Below are 21,210 nucleotides of genomic sequence, written 5' to 3' on the forward strand. Positions count from 1 at the left end.
AGACACACAGGTGGGAAACCAGTTCTATGACTCAAAATGTTGACCATTATAGCAGGAAACATCCTACAAGACTTTCCCCCCAAACTTCTTTTCTCTGCTGAAAACAGTGACGTCATCGGAACTGAGGGACGCAGGTGTTATTGAATGGGAGGGAAATGACCGCACCGGATTTAAGTGACCTCGAATGAGCAAGTAGAAAGAAAGAGGTTGAAGGGGTGGGAAAAATTGAAGGGGTTTATTTTCAAAATATCATAGTACACACGTAGAAGATTAGGGTTGATTGGTTATTTAATACCTACGTCATGCAATCACATTTTTAGTGGCCCCATACCCTTTATTTTCGAAGGAGGTACCTACGCACCGTTATATTAAGCTATATGTTACTTTTAGTTCAGTTAGAGTCAAACATTTTTAATGACCTGACCTACGCATCCAAACTTTTAATTTTGTTTTATAATTAATACATGTGCAATAATTAAACGATGCCTAAAGTACGTAACTTTAATATTAGGTGGAAAACTGAATTTAATTGGTTAGTCTACGAAAATGGTAAAATGTTTTGTGATATATGCCGCAAGGCACGAATAAAAAATGCATTCACCACTGGCTGTGAGAATTTTCAACGTAGCGCACTAGTCCGGCATATTGACACATCGGGAAAAGACTCTTCTGCTCATCATTTACGTGCTCTTAATATATTAGAACAGCAACGGTCTTTTAAAGTGTCATCTGAAAAACAAATTGCTAATTGTGTTCAAGATTATTCACAAATGCGAACGGTCTATTGGATGGCTAAAGAAGAAATAGCAGAAGCTAAGTTCCCCGCATTAATTGAATTGCAGGTAAGTTTTTACTTTAATTATTAAAGAATTATAATTTACAAAAATTTTTATGTTTATACAAGTAATTAAATAACAGTTACGCAAGGGCCGTATTATACGGTTTGAGTCGTGACCACGTGTCAAATTTCTTTTTTAAATATTAACTTAAATGGTCATTTTAAGTATAAATTAGAAAAGTGTAATAGGATATATTTTATTTAATGCTATAAATATTAATTATTTTTGTATTTCCGCACCACAGGCCGTGATACGAAATTCAGCTTTCAATTATTCAAATAAGCGCCACTTTTTCTCTTTTAGGGTTTCCTTATAAAAAAAACAGAAAGATAGTTTTCAAAAATAATTAATTATAAAAGAACATAGTTTCACTATTTTGTCTTCTCTGTAATGCGTATTTTTATTAATTTTTGAGTTTTTTTCGGTTTATTGATTGGGCCGGTCGTTTACAATAAATAAGAATCGAATTATGCCATTTTGTCTTTGCTGTAATGCGTATTTGTTTTCTCCCTACGATTTCGCTATAAAACTTTGGATTTTTTTTTTGTGGGATTTTTAAAAAAGGGCAAATCGTTTAGAATAATTAAATAATGGAATTGCGCCATTTTGTCCCCGCTGTAATGCGTATTTATTTTATAGCTACGATTTCTATATAAAACTTTGAGTTTTAATTTTGTGGGATTCCTTTTTACAATAATTAAATAAAGGAATTGCGCCATTTTGTCTTACACGTGATTTGTATTTTCATTCTCGCTAAAATTTCTCTATAAAAACTTTGAATTTTATTTTTGTGGGATTCATTAAAGGGGCCGATCATTTATAATACTTAAATAAGAATGGAATCTCGCCATCTTTTCTTCTCTGTAATGCGTATGATTATTCTAGCTAAGATTTCTCTATAAAAAGTTTGAATTTTAGTTTCGTGGCATTTATTGATAGGTTGATGGTTTTACCGTTTTTATCTTCGTTGTAGTGCTTATAAATTCTGTGTAGATTACATCATTTAATGATTGTTTAAATAAAATAATTGATTAAAAAAACTTATAATAGTTTTATTCCTCTAAGAAATGAATTATGTCATTTTATTTTTCTGATTAAAAAAAAGTTGTTTTTTTTAAAAAAAAGTCAATAATTGGTTTGCAACTACTTATGAATTAGATTAAATTTTAATAAATTGACTACAATGAATAAGAAATTTAAAGTTAATTATTTTTTTGTACACTGCAAAATATATAATTCAATTTTAGAATTGTAATTTTTTTATTAATAGAATTTTTTTTTTCACTTACACTTAAAATTTTTTTTTATTATTTTGTTTGTTTTATATTTATTACGACACATGTTTGGATAAAATAATTTTAAAACCCCCCTTTTTTTTAAATATTCATATATATTTTTTTTATTTCAGAAAATGAATGGGGTGAATTTTCAGACTAGTACTTACCAATCTAAACAGTCTATCTCTGATATGACATCAGCATCCGCCCAAGCTATTGAGGAACTTTTGATACAGAAATTTAAACCATCATCTTTTTTCGGAATTATTTGTGATGAGTCGTGTGACGTTTCAAATTTTAAAAAACTTATTGTGTATTTAACTTACATAGATGAAGATGGGTATGGTAAAACCGCGTTTGTGGACATATTAAACATAAATGATGGAAAGGCTGATACAATTGTCAATTCTTTAAAATCTACAATGGAAAAATTAAACATTGATTTAAATAAAATTGTTGGTCTTGGCACTGATGGTGCAGCAGTAATGACTGGCTGTAAAGGAGGTGTTGGTGTGCGATTAAAGACTGCTGGTGCAACGCATTTGCTGCAAATTCACTGTTCTGCTCACAGGGTTTCTTTGGCCTTGTCACAAGCAGCGAAAAATATTAAACAGACTAAAGACCTGGAGAATACTTTGCAGCAACTTTACCATTTTTTCGATGATAGTCCTGTCAGAGAATCTGTGCTACGTCAAATTTTTCAAATAAATGAAATATCGGAAATAAAATTGAAAGAACCCAAAAATGTTCGATGGCTGAGCTTGTATGAAGCGGTGAGCGCTGTAATACAGTGCTTTGGGTCCATTGTAGAGGCACTTGAGCATATCGCCGAAAAAAAGAACGATTTAAACTCTGTAAAAGCAAAAGGTTTGTTGTCAAAAATAAAGAATGCCAATTTCCCATTTTTACTTGCGATCATACTGGACGTTTTAGAGCCAGTAAAAAAATTAAATGTATTATTTCAGCATCAAAATGTGATTTTCTCTAAGGTGAATGTAATGGTATCCAGTTGTATAAGTGTTATAGAGAATCTTAAAGGTAATAAGGGGGAGCATGAAAATAATTATATTGAAAATTGTACTAATGATGAAGATGATGTTGTTTATCAGAATATAAAACTTGGAAAGCAAACTTTAAATGAACATTCTAAGTCTAATTTTATATCTGAAGTTGTAGGTAATTTAAAGTTTCGTTTCCCAGCGGAGTCATTAGATGTATTAAAATCACTAGATTCGATGTTAAACCCGTTTAATTATCCAACGAATTCAGAGGAATTACTGAATTATGGATCAGAAGATATTGATTTATTGATTAGAACATTTGGAGAATTGATTTCTGGTGATAAACTTAAAAATAACTTTCAGTATTTTAAACAGATCGTATTAAACTTTAAATCTATGAGTATGAAAGACTTTCTTAGAATCTTCATCAAACAGTATAGTGATGAATTTCCAGAATTTTCTAAATTAGCAAAGATAGCCTCAGTATTGCCAATTTCATCAGCTGATGCTGAGAGAGGCTTTTCAGCCATGAAAAGAATAAAGACATGTGCTCGAAATAGGATATCTGAAGGAAAACTGAAAACATTAATGATGATTACACTTGAAGGGCCAGATATGTCAAATTCCCAAGATGTAATTATAAGAGCACATAAGATATTTCAGTCTTGTAAAATACGTAGAGGGGGAAGCAGTGTAAATAAGTAGAGAGGGAAGCACACTAATAAAAATATTTTACATAAATTTAGATTTTGTTTTATTTTATTTTTCTATTATATTTCAATATTAGCATATTACAGCATTATAATTGTTATAATTCATGTACTAATAATCTATTAAGTATTTTTCAGAAAGATTATATTTGTTTAAAAATTTATGTAAAGGACCCATTTTTTTTCAAAAGGACCCAGTTTTTTAAAAGTCATGGGTCCCAGGGACCCGGGATTTTGAAAGCCTAGTGTCTTCCCTGATAATACATCGACACTTAACATTCAGTAAAAAGTTAAATTAAAAAAATAAAGCTAGTAATTGCTTAATAATAAATTCCAGATAATTTAAGATAACTATGTGTTGATATAAAATTGTGTACTAATTTATTAATATATGAATAATATTACATCAACACTTAACATTCAGTAAAAAGTTAAATTAAAAAAAATAAAGCTAGAAATTATATTTTTCTACAGTCACAAAGGAGTAAATTATTACTTGAGAATGTGTCGTAAGTTTATCACATCAAACTACTGAGAACATACATGAACATAAATTTTTTTTAAATAAATACTATTACGTGATTTTAAGCAAAAATATCAGTAACATATTCTCATCCAGTTTCGCTGATGTTGTAATGCCTATATATATACCAATAATCATTGATAGAACAACTGCCAACTTTATAGTAACTAATTCTAGAAAAAAACTTATTTTCTATAAGAATTGCGATCTTGGATTTTAAAATCGGGTGAATATGGATCCCCGATATTGGATTTTAAAATCACGTGAATATGAAACTTGATATAGGATTTCAAAAATGTGCAAATACAAATCACGATGCCTAATTTTTAGATCGAGTAAATACGAATCACGATGCATAATTTCTAAATCGCGTGAATACAAATCCAAAGCCTAATTTTTAAATCATGTATAATTACAAAAATCGATGTTTGATACTACAACCGCATGTTGGATTTTAAACTTGCGTGAATACCAATTGCTACATAGGATTTTAAAAACGTGTAAATATGAATCGCGATATTAGATTTTTAAATCTCGCAAATGAGAATTGCAATGTGCGATGTTGAAATCCCACAAATAAGAATCGCAATGCGCAACTTTTAAAACAAGTAATTAAAAAGAATTTAAGTTTGATAGTAAAATGCAGTGACGTCTGAATTACGAAAATATGAGCTATCTGGTAAAATGCGGAAAATCTTATTTTCTGTGCATAAAAGCGGAGAAAATAGCTAAAATAATTAAAAATGAGGAAGGGTTGGCAACTACGTAGTTTGAATTTTCTGTTTATTTTTGAAAATCGGAAATAAATATAATTATTTTATTTCAACAGCTGAATTTTCAGAAAAAACGGAATATTTATTTAAAAAAAAAAAAACTGAAACTTATAGAGAATTGGAGTTTTTGATAAAAAGGCTGAAATTCGAGAGACAAAAGCCAAAAAGGCGGAAATCCACTAAAAAATCTCATCCCTGTAAAAGTTATTTTCAAAAAAGAATAACTAATTTCGTTAAAAGTTAATTATAAGATAACAAACTGTGTGTAAGTTAACTATATACCTGTGTAATCTCTTAAAATTATGCATATTTTAATCTTTTTCTTGAATGGTACTGTTTAGGATGGTTTAGAAAAAAAAAAATTCTTTTAATGAACAACCAATTTGATATCTCGAAAAAGTTGCCATCTCTTATTATCGGTCACTATGGGACTGTTGCTCAGAGGTTTTAGTGCATTTTAGACTAATAATAATGGTTTGGAGTTATCAGAGTTACCCTATAGTTGAATATACACACAGTAGAAAATTTTATTAAAACAAGTAATAACAAAAAATTTAAATTTTTTTTTTTTGATAATTACCTTTATCCTTTGAACTACAAATTTAATTCCACGAAAACCATCAAAGTCAGTGTTTTCATATATATGATTTACAGCTTTAATATGTTGAGAAACTAAAGAAGTTATTTCTTCTCTTATATTTGTTTCTGATAGTTCATAGTTTTTTATGTGGTCCCATAAAAAAGTGTCAGTTTGTATGTAAAGAGAACAGGCTCGTTTCTCAGAGTTGATCTCTTTCATGGAATAGGGATTATATTGTTGTGCATCTCTTGTATAAATATTATGATAGTCTCTCACAAGTGGCGAGCTTCGTTTTGTTCGAACAATATTCTGAAATAAAAAAATAAATCAAGATTAAAATTCAGATTAATTATACAGATTATTTAATTTTTTTAAAACCAAAAAGGTATTAATAAAAAATCCTTTTCAACGTATCATAAATTACATGTAGAACTAAACATTTACATCATTAAAATGAAAAGAATTAAAAAATAACACTGGATTATTTAAAACATAACCCTGTAGGTCAGACACATTGTTTACTCGTGAAACAAATAAAAATTGTTTGGACAACAACATCTATATTTACTTCAATTCCATTTTTTTATATTATGGGATAGATCTTAAATTGCAAATGATTACATTAAACATTATACACTAATTTTGAACAAGAATTGGAATCCTATATCAAGAATTAGGACAAAATAGTCCGCGTTAAGAGCGTTTTGTGTGAAACCAACCACATTACACTTTGCCCTTGAAAAGATTAGAAATTAATATTTTGCTAAAGAATAATTTTTTAATTATGTTAGAATTTATGCTTTATTTCATATTCAGAATTACTTGAAAAACAGTTTTAAAAAAACTATTAATAATAATAATAATAAAACAACTAAGTTGGTTTAGTAGTCAAAGCAAAGAATATATAAGTGAGACGACCAGCTCTCATAGGCCCCCGTGTAAACCTATTTCGGAGGCACGGGTCCATCGAGGTGTGGAAGTATTGCTGGGAAAACAACCTGCCTCCTAACACAGGGTTTCTCCATCCTTAGCTCGTAAGAAACCCCATTCTCCTCCGCTCCACAAAACACACACACACATTTCTCCTAGTCACTTCCCACTCATGTAAACAGCTAATGAAAAGTTACTCAAAACCCTCTTTACAGACTTATATGGTTTTGAAAAAGGTTAACTTATTAAACAAGGAAAATATTTACTTGTGACGAATTCATTGAAAAATAAATATAATTTATTATTTTAACATAGGTGTGAGGCGTAACTACCATTACGAAAATTAAAAACATCAAATCAATGGTATATAAGACAAGCTAACTTGATTCAATCACGAGGTACCTTTTGATAGATAAAGGTTGGCATGATCGATAACTCTGCCCCCACATTGGTGACCCAGATGCGATTTGAACACGCAGTAACGCCCACTTCGCAAAAATCTTGACAGTAACGCCTACTTCGTTGGATGATCCACATTGAACAGATGACTTGCTACTAGTGACTGCGACATAATCTATCTCCTCAAGCTGTTGTTACTCAGTCTCGTCTCCATTAAACTCAATGGCTACCTGCATACATTCGACTGCTAATGGCAACACAGGAGCGTCTACGACTGTGAAGTTAATACACCTCTCACATTCAGCACTCAAAAACCCGGTGACCTTAAAACCAGCTCTCCTGGTCATTCACAAGTACAGCAACTAGTGGTATCCGTTCATTGAATTCTATCCCTGATAAAATTCTGGTGGGGGCAGTATTGAGGTGTTACTACCATTATGAAAATTAAAAACATCAAATCACTGGTATATAAGACAAGCTAACTTGATTCAATCACGAGGTACCTTTTGATAGATGAAGGTTGGCATGATCGATAACTCCGCCCCCACAGGTGTATAATTTAAATAGATATTGGACAGTCACTTTAAAGATAGCGAAAAATTTGTTGTTAAACAAGTTTAGAGACGCTATGATGGATGAAAGATGTGTGCATACCTCGGCTCAAAAACCTTTGGCGCTTTTCTTGTCATACAGAAGGACCTAGCTGGTCCCAGCTATGTATTGAAGTAGCTAGACTTCTTCTAACATTATATATTCTTCGGTCAAAGGGCCGAAATATAACAGGATTTTTTTTTTTAGGTAGGATTTACTTTGCATGATATGTATAGATCAATAAACAAAGAACAAATTTAAAATTAACACTAAAAATAAATTAACAAACATTGATAACAATGAACCAAAAAGATGTAGTTTCATAAAAACTGAGAAACATAGTTGCTTCACATTTAATACAGACCTCAAAAAATTGCTTTTTATCGAACTCCTTTTTATTTACAGTCTTTTCTGGAACTGCAGAACTACTTATATCTTGCATCCACTGTAGAACTTTACCAGTTCCAGCACAACCACCAACATTGTCTTCTCTTTTTGATTCATATGGATCATTTACATCATTGTCTGAATATATAATAGAATGATATGGCTGATCTTTCAGACCATATTTATGAGTTCTTTCTATGAAATATGTATCATTATCTGTATGAACTTTTCCTTCAAAAATACCATTGCGTATAGAGCCATACACATGGGATCCATGTTCATCTGATAAAGGAAAAGTAAGTGTATTTAGAGCCTTATATTATTCACATTAATAAAAAGGGAAATTTATATTTCAGAATTGAAGAACAACATATTAACAAGTCAATACAATATTATAATAAATTTTTATATTACAAAACAAAATCAATATATTCAATATACTAAAAATTTTTCTTATATACAGGGTATCTGCTACATTCTGGATTTTCAAATTCATGACTTTCCATGGCTAATTCCATGACTTAACAAAGTTACTATTTTCTCCGACAAAAACAGAATAATAAATTTAAAAAGCATTATAATAATATTAATTAAAATGATAGGTATAACCAAAATTGTTACACTCTACATCTTCATATTTATAGATTTTAAATTTAAAAAAAAAAAAAACAGAGTAAAGAAAGAGTTGAAGCAATAAAATAGCTGAGTAAATAATTTGTTTTCTTCTTCTGCAGAATTACATTCTAAATATACTTTTCCTGTTCATCAGAAAGGAAAGAAATACTCCTGATTTTTCTGTTCTCATTTCAGAGTAAAAAAAAAATTGCCAATGACTGGCTTGCTTCAGCTAGAATTTCAAATTGATAAAATAAAAAAGATAAAAAAAATAATAATTCTGAAGTCACAGAAATTTAAAAGATACTTCATTCTAGAAATTACATTTTTTCCTTCATTTTTTTGAAAGAACACCATAGTTTTTAAAGAACATGATAAAAACTTTTTATATTTTAATAAAATATGACTTTGAGTGTTGATTTTGTAACAAATTCGGATATTCGGAACACCGTAAAATTGGGGAGAGGGAGTTAAATTCCATTTTAAAAATTAGATTTTTCGGTGACCTAAACCCACGACTTTTCATGATTTTTTTAAAAAAAAAAAAAAAGTTTAAATCATGACATTTTATGACAGATTTTGTTCAATACGGAAATTCATGACTTTCCAGGTGTGCAGATACCCTGTATATGAATAATACCAGAAATTAAAATGAATAATTTGAACTTTTCAGCTTTATTATATACACCTTATATAATCCTGTGACGTAATTATATCAGGGGTCTGTCTAGGTTTTTCTGAAAGGTACCTATTTTGTGAAAATTTAGACATAATTTGCGAAAAATTAAAAATTATATTACAAAATCAATACAAAAACATGGTAAAAATATAGATTTATTGTTTCTTAAGGGATACAAAAATAAAATTTTAAGAAAAAGTATTTTGTGAAACTACCGTTTTTCCTTAAGTTGAATTTGTGAAACTACCGTTTCACCTAAAATTGAATTTGTGAAGGTACCGCTAAACGGTAGTAAATTCGGCCTGGACAGACCCCTGTATATGATGATATATTCAAAAATAAAATTGTTAAAACCACCAATTCATTATATACAATAAACTCACACTAAAGTTCAAGATTAATCACACTCTTAATTTTGCTAAACTATAAATTTACTAAACTTTCTATGAAAATACAAATATTCATAGAAAGTAAAAGGAACAAAATTTAGGTCATATGAAGAATGTTTTATTTACAATCAATCATCTGTCAAGTGTCTGAATAATTTATGCTTGACTAAACTTGATCGATGACTCGATTTTTTTTAACCCAGCTGTGTTAAATACAGGAATCAAATTGAGAGAAAGGAATTTTTAGTGGGTAAGAGGAATTGAGAGCATTTAATGCATCATTTCAGTTTGAGGGGTCTCATAACTTTAGTGTTCCAGATAAGAAGGTCAAAGGACACCACTGTTCAAAGTATTTCACATGAGCAGTATCATTTCTTTCCTTTCTTTTCAAAGATTGATTCTTTAGTAGTGAAATAGCTTAACAATATTTTTAATTATAGATGGCAAAAAATTTACATGTTTTAAAAAATGGTGGAAAGTTGCTTCTTTTTATTTTTAATTTAAAGCAGAAATAGTTTTGATTTTTATTTTTTAAACATTGTTTATTTATAGAAGATTCTCAGGGAAATAAAAATAAGTTCTTAGTGAAAATTGAGACAAAAAATATCTATTTAAGAAAATGTAAAAATAAACTAGTAAAAGAAAGAGAAAAAAACTGACTTACCTATTAGATGACCTTCATAAATGTGAGAGGTATCAAAATTCTTATCTTCACCATCAGGTGTCTCAACAATGAGATTTTTTGAAAAAACTGAAGTGTCTCGCTTTAGACGAATATTAAAATGTCTGCAAGAAAATTCACAAAGCAAGAAATTAATAATAAAATAAACTATTTAACAATGAATTAAATGAAATCAATATAATGATACTTATGGCTCGGTAATATATAATATAAAATATTAATGGATCTCAATAAAGAAAAGGTGTGTTTATTCTATTACAATTTAAACATAAACATAATATATACAGTAGTCTCCACCTAATGTGATATCGTTTCATGTCATAAAATGCTTATTATAATCGAAATCACTCAGTCGATTTTTTTCCTATTCATTTCTATGTTAAAATCATTGCTTTCTGTGACCAATACATCATTTAATATTATCAGTTTTTTTAATTATATTTTTTTAAATTTTTCTATTATTTTACTTTTTATCTGTTTATTCAGTAGGAATCTTTTATTTTCTTTCCCTGTGCTAATGTATTTGAATTTCACACAATTTTTTAAGTTAGGATACAAATTCTTTCACTGCTACTATAACTGCTGGAGAACAGGGGTTGGCTGATTGTGGGTTAATTAAAACAAAAATATTTAGGGTGAATGGTCCCATTAAAGCATTGTACAATTTCAAGAAGGCATTTGAAATGTGTGTGTTTAAGAAAAACAAACAAATATTTAAAAAAAAAAAAAAAAAAAAACTTATGTTGTTGATTATTCTTATAATCAGATTTTTTTTTCCAGAAATATTTTATTTTAATTTATTGAATTCACCAAGTAGAGTTAACACGTTTTGAACAGTTGGGTTATAAAAAGTTTATTATCTTTTTCTTTCTTGACAATTTGATAATTCTAAAGTATAATTGTTTTCGTAGTTTCTAAAGCTGTTAATTGTATACAGATGAGTAAGTGGGTGAATTTATTTGACTAACAGTTCCATTAGGCAAATGTTTTATTTTGCAGATTATTCAAATAGTTAAGGTTTTTGTTAGAAGCCACAGAGAACACTGGAGAAAATATAATACTGACACCATGGGCTCAAAGGTTGAGATGTATAAGATGGGAAAAAACTTGATCAAATAACAAATTTTACTCTTTTAGTCTAAATTTCTATTTTATTAAAAGAAATAAAATAGGAAAATAATTACCTTTTATGTGCATGAAAATTTAGATGAACATATGATTTTGATCCCACTGATCTCTTGGCACGAAGGTGATGATCATGAACTTTCTTTATATTATAAGTTAAAGGTTCATAATACTGTATATATTCATTTAATTTTTGAGCTGAAAAAAATAAAAACAAAGAATTAAGTGCTAAAATAAAAATTCAATAATAAAAAAGCATTTATGTAATAAAAACTTATATACACAATAAATACTTGAGTGATATTTATGAATACTATTTGAAAATATGAAAAGACCGATTCATATTTACATATGAATTTTTTGGAGTACAAAAAACTATACTGTACAACAAAAAATTAAAGCAAACATAGCCTACCACAATTAAGTCACATTGTTAGAAACTTCAATAAAAAATATCAAGAAAATATGAAAATATAAAAAGTAAAAATCAATATAGCATAGATCACAAAACTCTGAAATTTCTTATTACAAAATGTAGTTAAATAAAATTATAATTTTATTAAATAACTATAGTTTTTTTAAATTTTTTTATCAGTACTTCTGATTATTTTTCTAGTAACAGAAAATGAATAGCTGCAAAAAGTTCAATTTAGAAATTATATAGAGATAATGTCCAAATTTAAATATAACTATGGCCAAATTTTTATTATTATTATTATATTTTTGTTTTTTAATATTCCACTTGAGATAATGAATTACTATATAAAAATGTGTTACATGAAACACAAATGTGCATTGGCTTCAAGATTGTTTTAAGAACTTACAAGGTCACTCAAAATTATTTTTAAACTAGGTGTGCAATAACAAAAACACTTGAAATTAATAAGGTACTTCTGCCTGAAACAACAGATTTTATTTTATATTTTAGAACCATCGTTGAACAGCCGACCCCATTTTATGGGTTTACGACTACTAATGTTCAACTTCGTAGTCTTGTAATTTTGAATCCATTCCAGAAGACAGAGGAACTCCTGGATCAAGTATTGGGAGAAATTTGCTTTTATGGAGGGCTTTATGATGGTACTAACCTGAATTTGCATTACATGGAGAAGAAAGACTCCCACGGTTAGTTTCACGGCAAGGGGACTCTAACCCATGGTCCGTCTACCACTGAGGATGTTTCACGTCAGCACTGTGATTGGTGCAAGCGGGATGCGGAATTTGTATCAATAGGGATTCGAACCTGGTTTGCCTCATTAGAAGGCAAACGTCCATTCCCTGAGCCATCGTGCAACAACAGATTAAATTAATAAAGTATCTTCACCTCAAGGTTTGCCAAACTGGGCCTAGCTTGAAAAAAAAAAAACCCTTCTAGATTTCTTTTTGGGTGAGCCCATTTGAAAAGACCCATTTTTTTAAGGCATGTCCCCCCCCCCCCCAAAAAAAAAAAATTACTATACTAGATCAATAAGTTTTACTTCAAAAGCAAAATATTTGCAAATTTTAATTATATAATGCCAAATAATTGTAAATTATTTTCATTTAAATTAAGACTTCCAAACAATGGAAGATAAATTAACTCTCTCTCTATATATATTATAAATTGAAATACATTCAACTTGTTTTGTGAGCATGAATCTCAATCAGAATGGAAAAATTAAGTTAAGTGCTCAACTTTTGATATAAAAATTTCCTTTTTTTTTAAATATCTAGACGGACTGCAGAGTGATTTAAATTATAATTAAATCAATTTACTTTTATTATGAAAGATTTCAGTTTTTTAGGAAATAAATTATTTACGTAGCATGAACAGGCTATTGAATTTTGAATTATAATAATTTTTCAATGCTGTCAGGAAATTCCTATTGGTCAGAAAATTGCATAGTATGGTTCCTTAATTAACAAATATTTATTTTTCTTTGGTCATTATCAACATAAAATAACAAAAATAATAATTCATAAAAAATTTTTTTATCCTGAAATTATCTTTAGATAAACAAATTTTATAATCCGATGCTAAAATTTTTCAATCTACTCAATAAATTCTTAAGGTATGGAGAAATATGCAAAGAGTAAAATTAACACTAAGGATAAGGAGTCCAAACTTTCGACCGCTCTCCTGTTCAAACTTTTGGGATCATATTTTTCAGATAGCAAAGCAGCTAGCCCTTTTATTTTGGGGGCAGTAAAAGTATACCATAGAAAAAATAGAATGTTTATTTATAAAAAGCATGTCTTTGTGTCATATTTCATAATATAAAATATCATCTGCACTAACCAATCAGCATATTTGAGGCTATATTGAGTTCCCAGTATGCGAGATTGTTAATTAAGGTAGTAATTCGTTTTTTTTTTCTTTCCTAGCACTGTATACTGGGGGAAAAACGGAACACACTGCTGAATAACTTAACTTTTGATTTAATGATTGAATCTTCACGTGCTAGGATTTAAATAAGCAATATCTCAATCTGAGAAACATATACTTTAATAATTTTTCATTACTTTTTTTAATAACAGTCAAGAAATTTTTGAATTGTTAAATTGCATGCTCACGTTTAATTTTTATGTAGAAAAATACAAAATGTTAATGAAATAGATCAAATTTCCTGTAGAATCAGATTTTAAAAAAGTCGTATATTTAATAATATAAAATAATTTATATACAATATTAATTTCTTGACGCTTTACCTTAGGCCTAAACTAATTCATTTTTGTCCTTAAACTAATATAATAACAAGCCAGCTTTTAAAAATTAAAAATATATATGTTCATAGCCTTAAATTTTCCTAACAAACTTAATAAAATAGATAACAAAATAAAAAATAATTTTTCGTTTGAAAAATCAAATTGAAAAAAAAAAAAAAAAAAAAAGATTTAAAAAGAGCTATTAATTGTTTCAGATATTATAATTCAAACAATATTTGTAGCACGCATTTTTCTGTACAACCTAAACACCTGCTTTAAAAGCAATGTTTTTTAAACGCGGCTGCGCTCATAATAGCGGTATTAATGGAAATTATTTTCATTTTTCCGACAGATATGAACAAAAGTTCATTGACTCTCAATGCAACATTCTTTAAACATAAAGACAAAATCTAAAAAAAAAAGCCAAAATTTCAACAACAACAAAAATTCAATTAACATTATGAAAAAAATATTTTATTTTATAAAGAAGTTAAAATAAATTTTTTTAAGTTTATTTTGGGTAAATTATATTTTTTCAAAAAAAAAAAAAAAAAAAAAAAAAAAATTGTTGGGCGAATTAATTTTCTATAGGCGAGGGGAAATTTTAGTGGTGTAATAGAAATAAAATTATTTTCCTTTTAGTCGGTTTCCTATTTTGCATTTATCTCCTATTTTCATTATTTTCTTCTTATCACTTTAGTATCTGTTAATTAAAGTCGGAGAGTGATTGAAATTTCTAATTGCATAAAATGGAGATAAATTTTTATGAAATGTAAGCTTATGCTTGTATTTATTGGCATCAGGCAAAAACTCCATATGAAATTTGCGTACTGCTAGTCAGAAAGTAGCTTATAATAAAATATAAATTTTGACTGTCATTAGGCAATGCAACTTCAAGATTCCATCCAACTGAGTGCTCTAGTTAGTCGAAAGTTGACATTTTGATTTTAAGATTCCATCCTCATACACACAAAGCAAATATAATTAAAATAATAGAAAAACGCGGTAATAATAATGAAATGAAATAAAAATTTTAAATTGTAATCTTGTTACAACTAAAACTAAAAACTGCGCATTACTTTTGAAAAAAGAGGGGTAATGAATGGTGGTGTAAGAAACTTATTACAAAGGAGATGCGCCCCATGCTTTTCTTATTAGTTCACTTGAAAAAAGTAGTTTTTGCTGTTTTTATTTTATTTCATAAATTCAATTATACAAGTGTTGTGTTTGTTATTGACGGAAAGTGGTCGAATGTTCCATTGGTGATAATAGGAAGATAAGAAAACAATTGTAACTTATATTTTATTTTATAACAGTCCTTGAACTAATTTTCAGTTTACCAAATTTTCAGTTTACGGCTACAAAAGTTCAACTCCTTATTCTTGTAATTTTGAACCCAATACAAAAGATAAAGGAACTCCTGAATTAAATATTGTGAGATATTTGCCTCCTTTAGGACTTTCAGATGGAATTAACCCGGATTTGCGTTACATGGAGAGGAAAACCACGAAAACCTCCCACAGTTAGCCTGACAAGGGGACTCCAACCCATTATTCGAATATGAATCAACCCGCTTAGCCTCACTGGAAACTGAACACTCTATCCCCCAAGCCACCACGGCTCATTTCAAGATTATTTTATTCAGGGTGCGTGGCCAAATTATTCAACAAAAAATAAGCACCTCTTCAGAACTCAAAAAATATTTTTAAGCACTTTTAAAAAATATCATAATTAGGCAGGGTTGGAAAGTTTTTGGCATTGTTTTTGATAATTGTCAAAAATTATGAAATTTTGAATTAAGTAAAACGAATGGCGTTTTCATACACTACGGACTGACAATACGCCGAAATAGATTAGGGTTGAATTAATTGTGAAAACGTTGAATAGAACAATGTGAGCTGTCTTTTTGCATAAATCGTAGCGAAAATCAACATGGTAAAGGAAAAATCTCATTTTAAAAAAGGGAAAATTAAGCACTTTTTAATAACACCCAATGAAAGAAGCACCTTTAAGGGCTTTTAAAAAACGAAAATCGAAAATAAGCTCCTTTAAGCACTTTTTAAAAACGCTACGCACCCTGTTATTTTATAACCGTCGTTGCACAGTCGACCCAATTCTGGGTTTCTGACTGCTAACGTTCAACTCCGTTGCGTTGTAATTTTGAACCGAATCCAGAAGAATAAGAAACTCCTGGATAAAAGTGGCTACCAGAATATTAGAGTCTACCCAGCACAGGCTACTAACTGAAAATTACGGCCCATGTCTAAAAGGTCGCGAGTTCAATCCCCACGCCCGAAGAGTTCCGGTGCAGTAAATGATTACTGGTGGACGTTGAATCTGTCGGGTCACAAAGTCCTCCATGTTCCCATAAGAAATCATACTTCTGGGGATACTGAATTGGATATTGATCGTTCTCTGGTTCGAGTCAAAATTATGATCTGATGAATGAATGGATGTGGGAATGGGTCTGTCCTATGAGTGGGCTGTGATGTGTGTGTGGCTGAAGTCCTATTCTTCATAGATGGCACCACTGCAAAACAAGAAACTTACCCTCTGCCTTAAAATTCGCTTGGTTTCACCAAGCATGCTTGCTGGCATTGGCAAGAGACATTAGAAACAAAAACTCTTGTTTGAAATTTGAGCATTCTAGCTAATTAGAAAAAAATCGAAATTTTGATTAACGATAAATTGCGTTTGGCGATAAAATTTGCTTATAATTTTCAGGAAACTAATTTAAACTTGCATTGTCATATAGCACAAAGCTCCAACAGAAATGTATAAACACTATCTAATCAGAAAGTGAACGAAATTTCTATTAATAAAAAATTCCCTTTTGCAATAAATTCTGCTAGTAGTAAATAGAAAACCAGTCAAATTTGTACTGCCTCCCTCTTAGATCAGAACTAAACAACAGTGAAAGTTTGAGTGCTCTAGCTAGTTGAAAAAGTTTTGCACAATTTCGAAGTTAGAGGAGGGAAAAATAGTAAAGCAAGATAACGAAAGTTTTTATTTATTAATTATCCAATAATATCAGAGATTATAATAGATGTAATAAAGCAATAGTAGATAATTTTTAACTTGATAATTGCGAACTGATTATAATTTCAATTAATGTTGTACAACGAAAGTGTTGACTCATTCCAAAAATACGACGTATCAGTTACGGAAGTGAATTGTCCACAGAAAATTTAGGATGAATTTTCTTCTAATGTTTTTATCTTTCTAAACATCCGTCAATCCTAGAGGTCGGATTTCCTTTGTTTAAACAGAATAGTGTTCATTTTATGTCATTTGCGTGTGCACTTTTCATTTGTTTTTCACTTTTAAAAATAATAGTTTTGATTGACGTTAATATGATAATAAATCTCCAGAATTTTATGTAAAGCAACGTCAGCTAATTTGCTTCATTCCTAATCTAATGAATGACGATAATACACCTGACAGTTTTAGAAAGAAAGAAATAATCAGTACCCACCAGATTGCATTTGCTTCTATTTTAAATACAAAGTAAACGAACTGAGATAAACAGAAACATTCACAGCTACATTTGAGAGCAGTAACTTAGTTTCAAATTCCTTCTACAATAACATAAAAAAAAGTTTTTCCTTGCTATGAGTATTTAGAAAATGTTCATTAAGGAAATATCACAAAAGGAAAAATAAGACTACAAAATTTCCCTACAAACGTATTAGATTTTTACAATTTAGTTAAAAATCTTTAGTAAATAAAATCGTAGGTTTAATACCAATATTTCAAAAAAAAAAAAAAAAAATATCCGCACTTCAAGGAAATAGGAGAGAGAAAAAAGAAATTTCGAAGTTATAACTGATACTAATCAAAAATTAGAAAGGAATAGGCATTTGAAATACAAATAATTGAGGAAATTCGTCCTGTAATTCAAAATTTACAGGTAAATTCTAGGCTCATAACTCTACACAACGTTCAAATTGCACTCAAATATTGCATTAAGAAATAATTATCCTTAAAAATGAAACATGTATAATATTTATTTCGAAAATAAATTCTATATTTTGATTTGATTGTTAAACTCTAGAACACGGTCTAGAATTCATGATTTAATATAATTCTTAAAATGCATGGTAATTTAATGGTTATGAAAAAAAAAATTTAAATTTTATTTTTAATAGTTTTCTACATTATTGGAATCTCACATAAAAATCGAATAAAATTTGGAGGCACATTTTATATTTTCTATTTCATATAGAAAATATGATTGTTAAAGTCGTACAACAAACAATTATGCAGACATATAAAGTAAATTCGTATTATAATATATTTATATAATTTAATATGTAACGAAATTATAATAATTAAAACTTTTGAATAAATAATTTAACAGCAATACTTCGTTCATGATGTAAAATTTTAAAAGCTAATACTTGGTAATAAAAAAAAAATTATGAAGCAGCTTTAAAACCCATCTATATAGACATCAAAATTTTACGGAAACACACAGTTATGAAAGATGTTTTCGCCCTGATAAAAATCCAGGTGAAAACAATTTACTTCTTCGGGGAAAAACGACATATTCCAACCATTTAGAGTTCTGAAAGCAAAGAGGAGATGAAAAATCTAAAATGGCCACGCGAATCAATGAATGGAACAATCGAAACTTCCGCAAGTAAAAAGATATAAAACATTTATGCCCCTCCCAACTTTCACCAAGTTTCAGGTAAAGAGCGAGGCCAACGACTGAATTGCATCCCAGTTGGTAACATATAAACGGATATCTATATACCCTTACATCTTAAAACAGACTTGCCATGGTGGTGATTCATCTGACATGACGTGATAATATCGAGAAAAAGAAACAATTTCGCTGAACTTGTTTTGTTTTAAGTGGGAATGAAATATTGATTATAATAGAAGAATGTTTTACTCACACCTCAGTGGCAAAAGAACAAAATTGTTTTAATGAGGCAGGACAGTATTTAACACTTTTACTGACATATTTAATATTGGAAAGAACTATTTATGAGGCTGAACAGATGATTAGCTATAGAATATTTACATTCGCATCTTTAAAAGAAAAAAATAATTAAAAATCCACCAGTTTATGTTGTTGTTAAATTTCCTCCCAAAAAATAATAATCTGATTTGATTTGATTCTGGTCAAATTCAAATTTTATTGGGTAAGAATTACACAAAATATTACATGGTTGCAAGTTCTTAAAATGAATCAAACATTAATCAATAATGATTATTTCATAACGCATTTTATTGATTAAAAAAAAACTAGTAATTAGTGGGGAAAACTTAATTAAAAAAACCTTCTTCACACCAGAATTTTTTTTGTTTTAAATGGTTACATGCAAATTTTATTAGTTCAAGACAACAAAAAATATAACATAATCGCATCTTTTTCAAATAAATTAATTGATAACAACGGATATAATAATTTATTTAGGAATTTATTTATTAAATAACAGTATCTTACTTTAATTTAAACGACAAAAAATTTTCAAAATAAAGTTAAATACATTCATTTTTATTAATTATTTTTTTAATAATTAATTCCTGATAACTTGACTTGCCACTGCCGTTTGCACCTATAAGAACCAGAATAAACAACTGACGCTGAATTGAAAATGAGAGGAAAACGCTTCTCTTTCAGAAAAACATATCTGATTTGATTTAAACAGTCAAATAAAATTTCTACAATAATTCTTTTATTTTTTTTCAAAAAAGATTCTTCGTAATTAATTATTGATAAAAATAAAATAAGCCTTAACTTTATTTAGATTGTAGTTAAGGTTTTGATAGATAATGAACTAGTACCGGAAAAAATTTTCGACTTTATCTATTTTTTAACGAACTTATTGATTGAATATTTATACGAAGTTTAATAAAAATAATTAGTTTATCCTAAACTCATTTTAAAGAACAATAAGCAACTCTCGATTATTTTAAAAAAATTTCTGCTTATCTTTATAAGCTAACACACATTGAACATACTGCGCGTAAATGAATTAGAAATTAAAGGTCCTCGATCCGCTCTTTCATTTGAAATTATTTTTCATAAATATGATCAATAATATTACTACATTGGCAATAAAAATTATTCATTTAGCCATTTTTTTCATAGTCATTCAAGAAATAATAACAAATCTGCAAATTGATAGTTGAAATAGAAAATGATTTCTTTGATACTAAAATCTCTTAAATGAAAAATCATTAAAAATTTTCAGGAGAATTTACTTCCAAATATGAACAGACAATGTCCTTCGCAAGACGAAAAGATCTATTGCCCCATAGCTCAGCCTTCGAACGAAAAACCCAAATAAGATAATTCCATTTCATGGAAACCCAGTTTACAAGGTCGGTGAACTTAGCATTTTGTGCGTTGGAAGCTATCATATAATTGAAAAGGCAGATCTTCAAGACATTCCAAGGTGGTTTGAAAGCACTACATTTTCGAAAGAAATTAATTTTCAGGCAGGATATTAAAAGGAGAGAAAAAGGAGAGAAAAAAAAAGGAAAAAAAAGGATGAAAGGGAAATCTAACTTCGCATATTCATCACTCCAACAAAGATGAAAAGTGAGACTAAAGAATTGTTTAATGTTAAATTAGAAGATGATTTTTTTTTTCTTTACAGATTTCGCTTTTAAATAATAACAGAAAGGAATGGTTAAGGTTTTTGACACAATCGCAAAATCTACTAAAAAAAGATATTCAAAATTATTCTACCAACTACCGAAAACTCATACGTAGATCAAGTTAAGAGTTTCATTTGAACAACATAATTACAATAGAAAATTAACACCATATTACTACAAAATTAATACCAGTCGATTAAACTATTATTAAAAAAGGATTCAAAACAAAATATATTTAGCAAAATTTATGTAATAATAAAATATATTTAATAAAAAAACAATTAAAATATGTAAAACCAGTTGCTTTTAAGTTTTTCGGTCTAAAACTGCACAAACAACAAGATAATGTAATGAAGTTTCAAGTGAACATGATGTTCACATTATATTAGTTACGTAAAATTTAAGTT

At 28.8% G+C, this 21,210-nt stretch overlaps 2 protein-coding genes across 2 annotated transcripts in view; one reads left to right on the forward strand and one right to left on the reverse strand.

Annotated features, from left to right (window-relative positions):
• Window positions 1–21,210, reverse strand: part of kuz (zinc-dependent metalloprotease kuz) — a 50,437-nt gene that overhangs the window by 13,663 nt on the left and 15,564 nt on the right. The window contains exons 2-5 of the mRNA XM_043039550.3: window positions 11,560–11,698; window positions 10,358–10,479; window positions 7,988–8,292; window positions 5,704–6,012 (exon numbers count right to left, since the gene is read on the reverse strand). Of these exons, the coding sequence (XP_042895484.1) occupies window positions 5,704–6,012; window positions 7,988–8,292; window positions 10,358–10,479; window positions 11,560–11,698 (875 nt within the window). The remainder of the gene's footprint in view (window positions 1–5,703; window positions 6,013–7,987; window positions 8,293–10,357; window positions 10,480–11,559; window positions 11,699–21,210) is intronic.
• Window positions 361–3,822, forward strand: LOC147808731 (uncharacterized protein C17orf113-like). Its single transcript, XM_087165047.1, has 2 exons — window positions 361–842; window positions 2,248–3,822. Exons 1-2 carry the CDS (start codon window positions 483–485, stop codon window positions 3,820–3,822), a joined length of 1,935 nt encoding a protein of 644 aa, XP_087021173.1. The 5' UTR covers window positions 361–482.

Source organism: Parasteatoda tepidariorum, chromosome 5, assembly GCF_982258835.1.
Source record: "Parasteatoda tepidariorum strain Cologne lab strain chromosome 5, Ptep-v5.0, whole genome shotgun sequence".
NCBI classification, from domain to species: domain Eukaryota; kingdom Metazoa; phylum Arthropoda; class Arachnida; order Araneae; family Theridiidae; genus Parasteatoda; species Parasteatoda tepidariorum.

Excerpts from the sequence above, each read along its gene's own strand:
- LOC147808731 (XM_087165047.1), top strand. The coding sequence starts at position 483 with ATGCCTAAAGTACGTAACTTTAATATTAGGTGGAAAACTGAATTTAAT. Across the intron at positions 843-2,247 it reads CCGCATTAATTGAATTGCAG|AAAATGAATGGGGTGAATTT; the intron begins GTAAGTTTTTAC and ends TTTTTATTTCAG.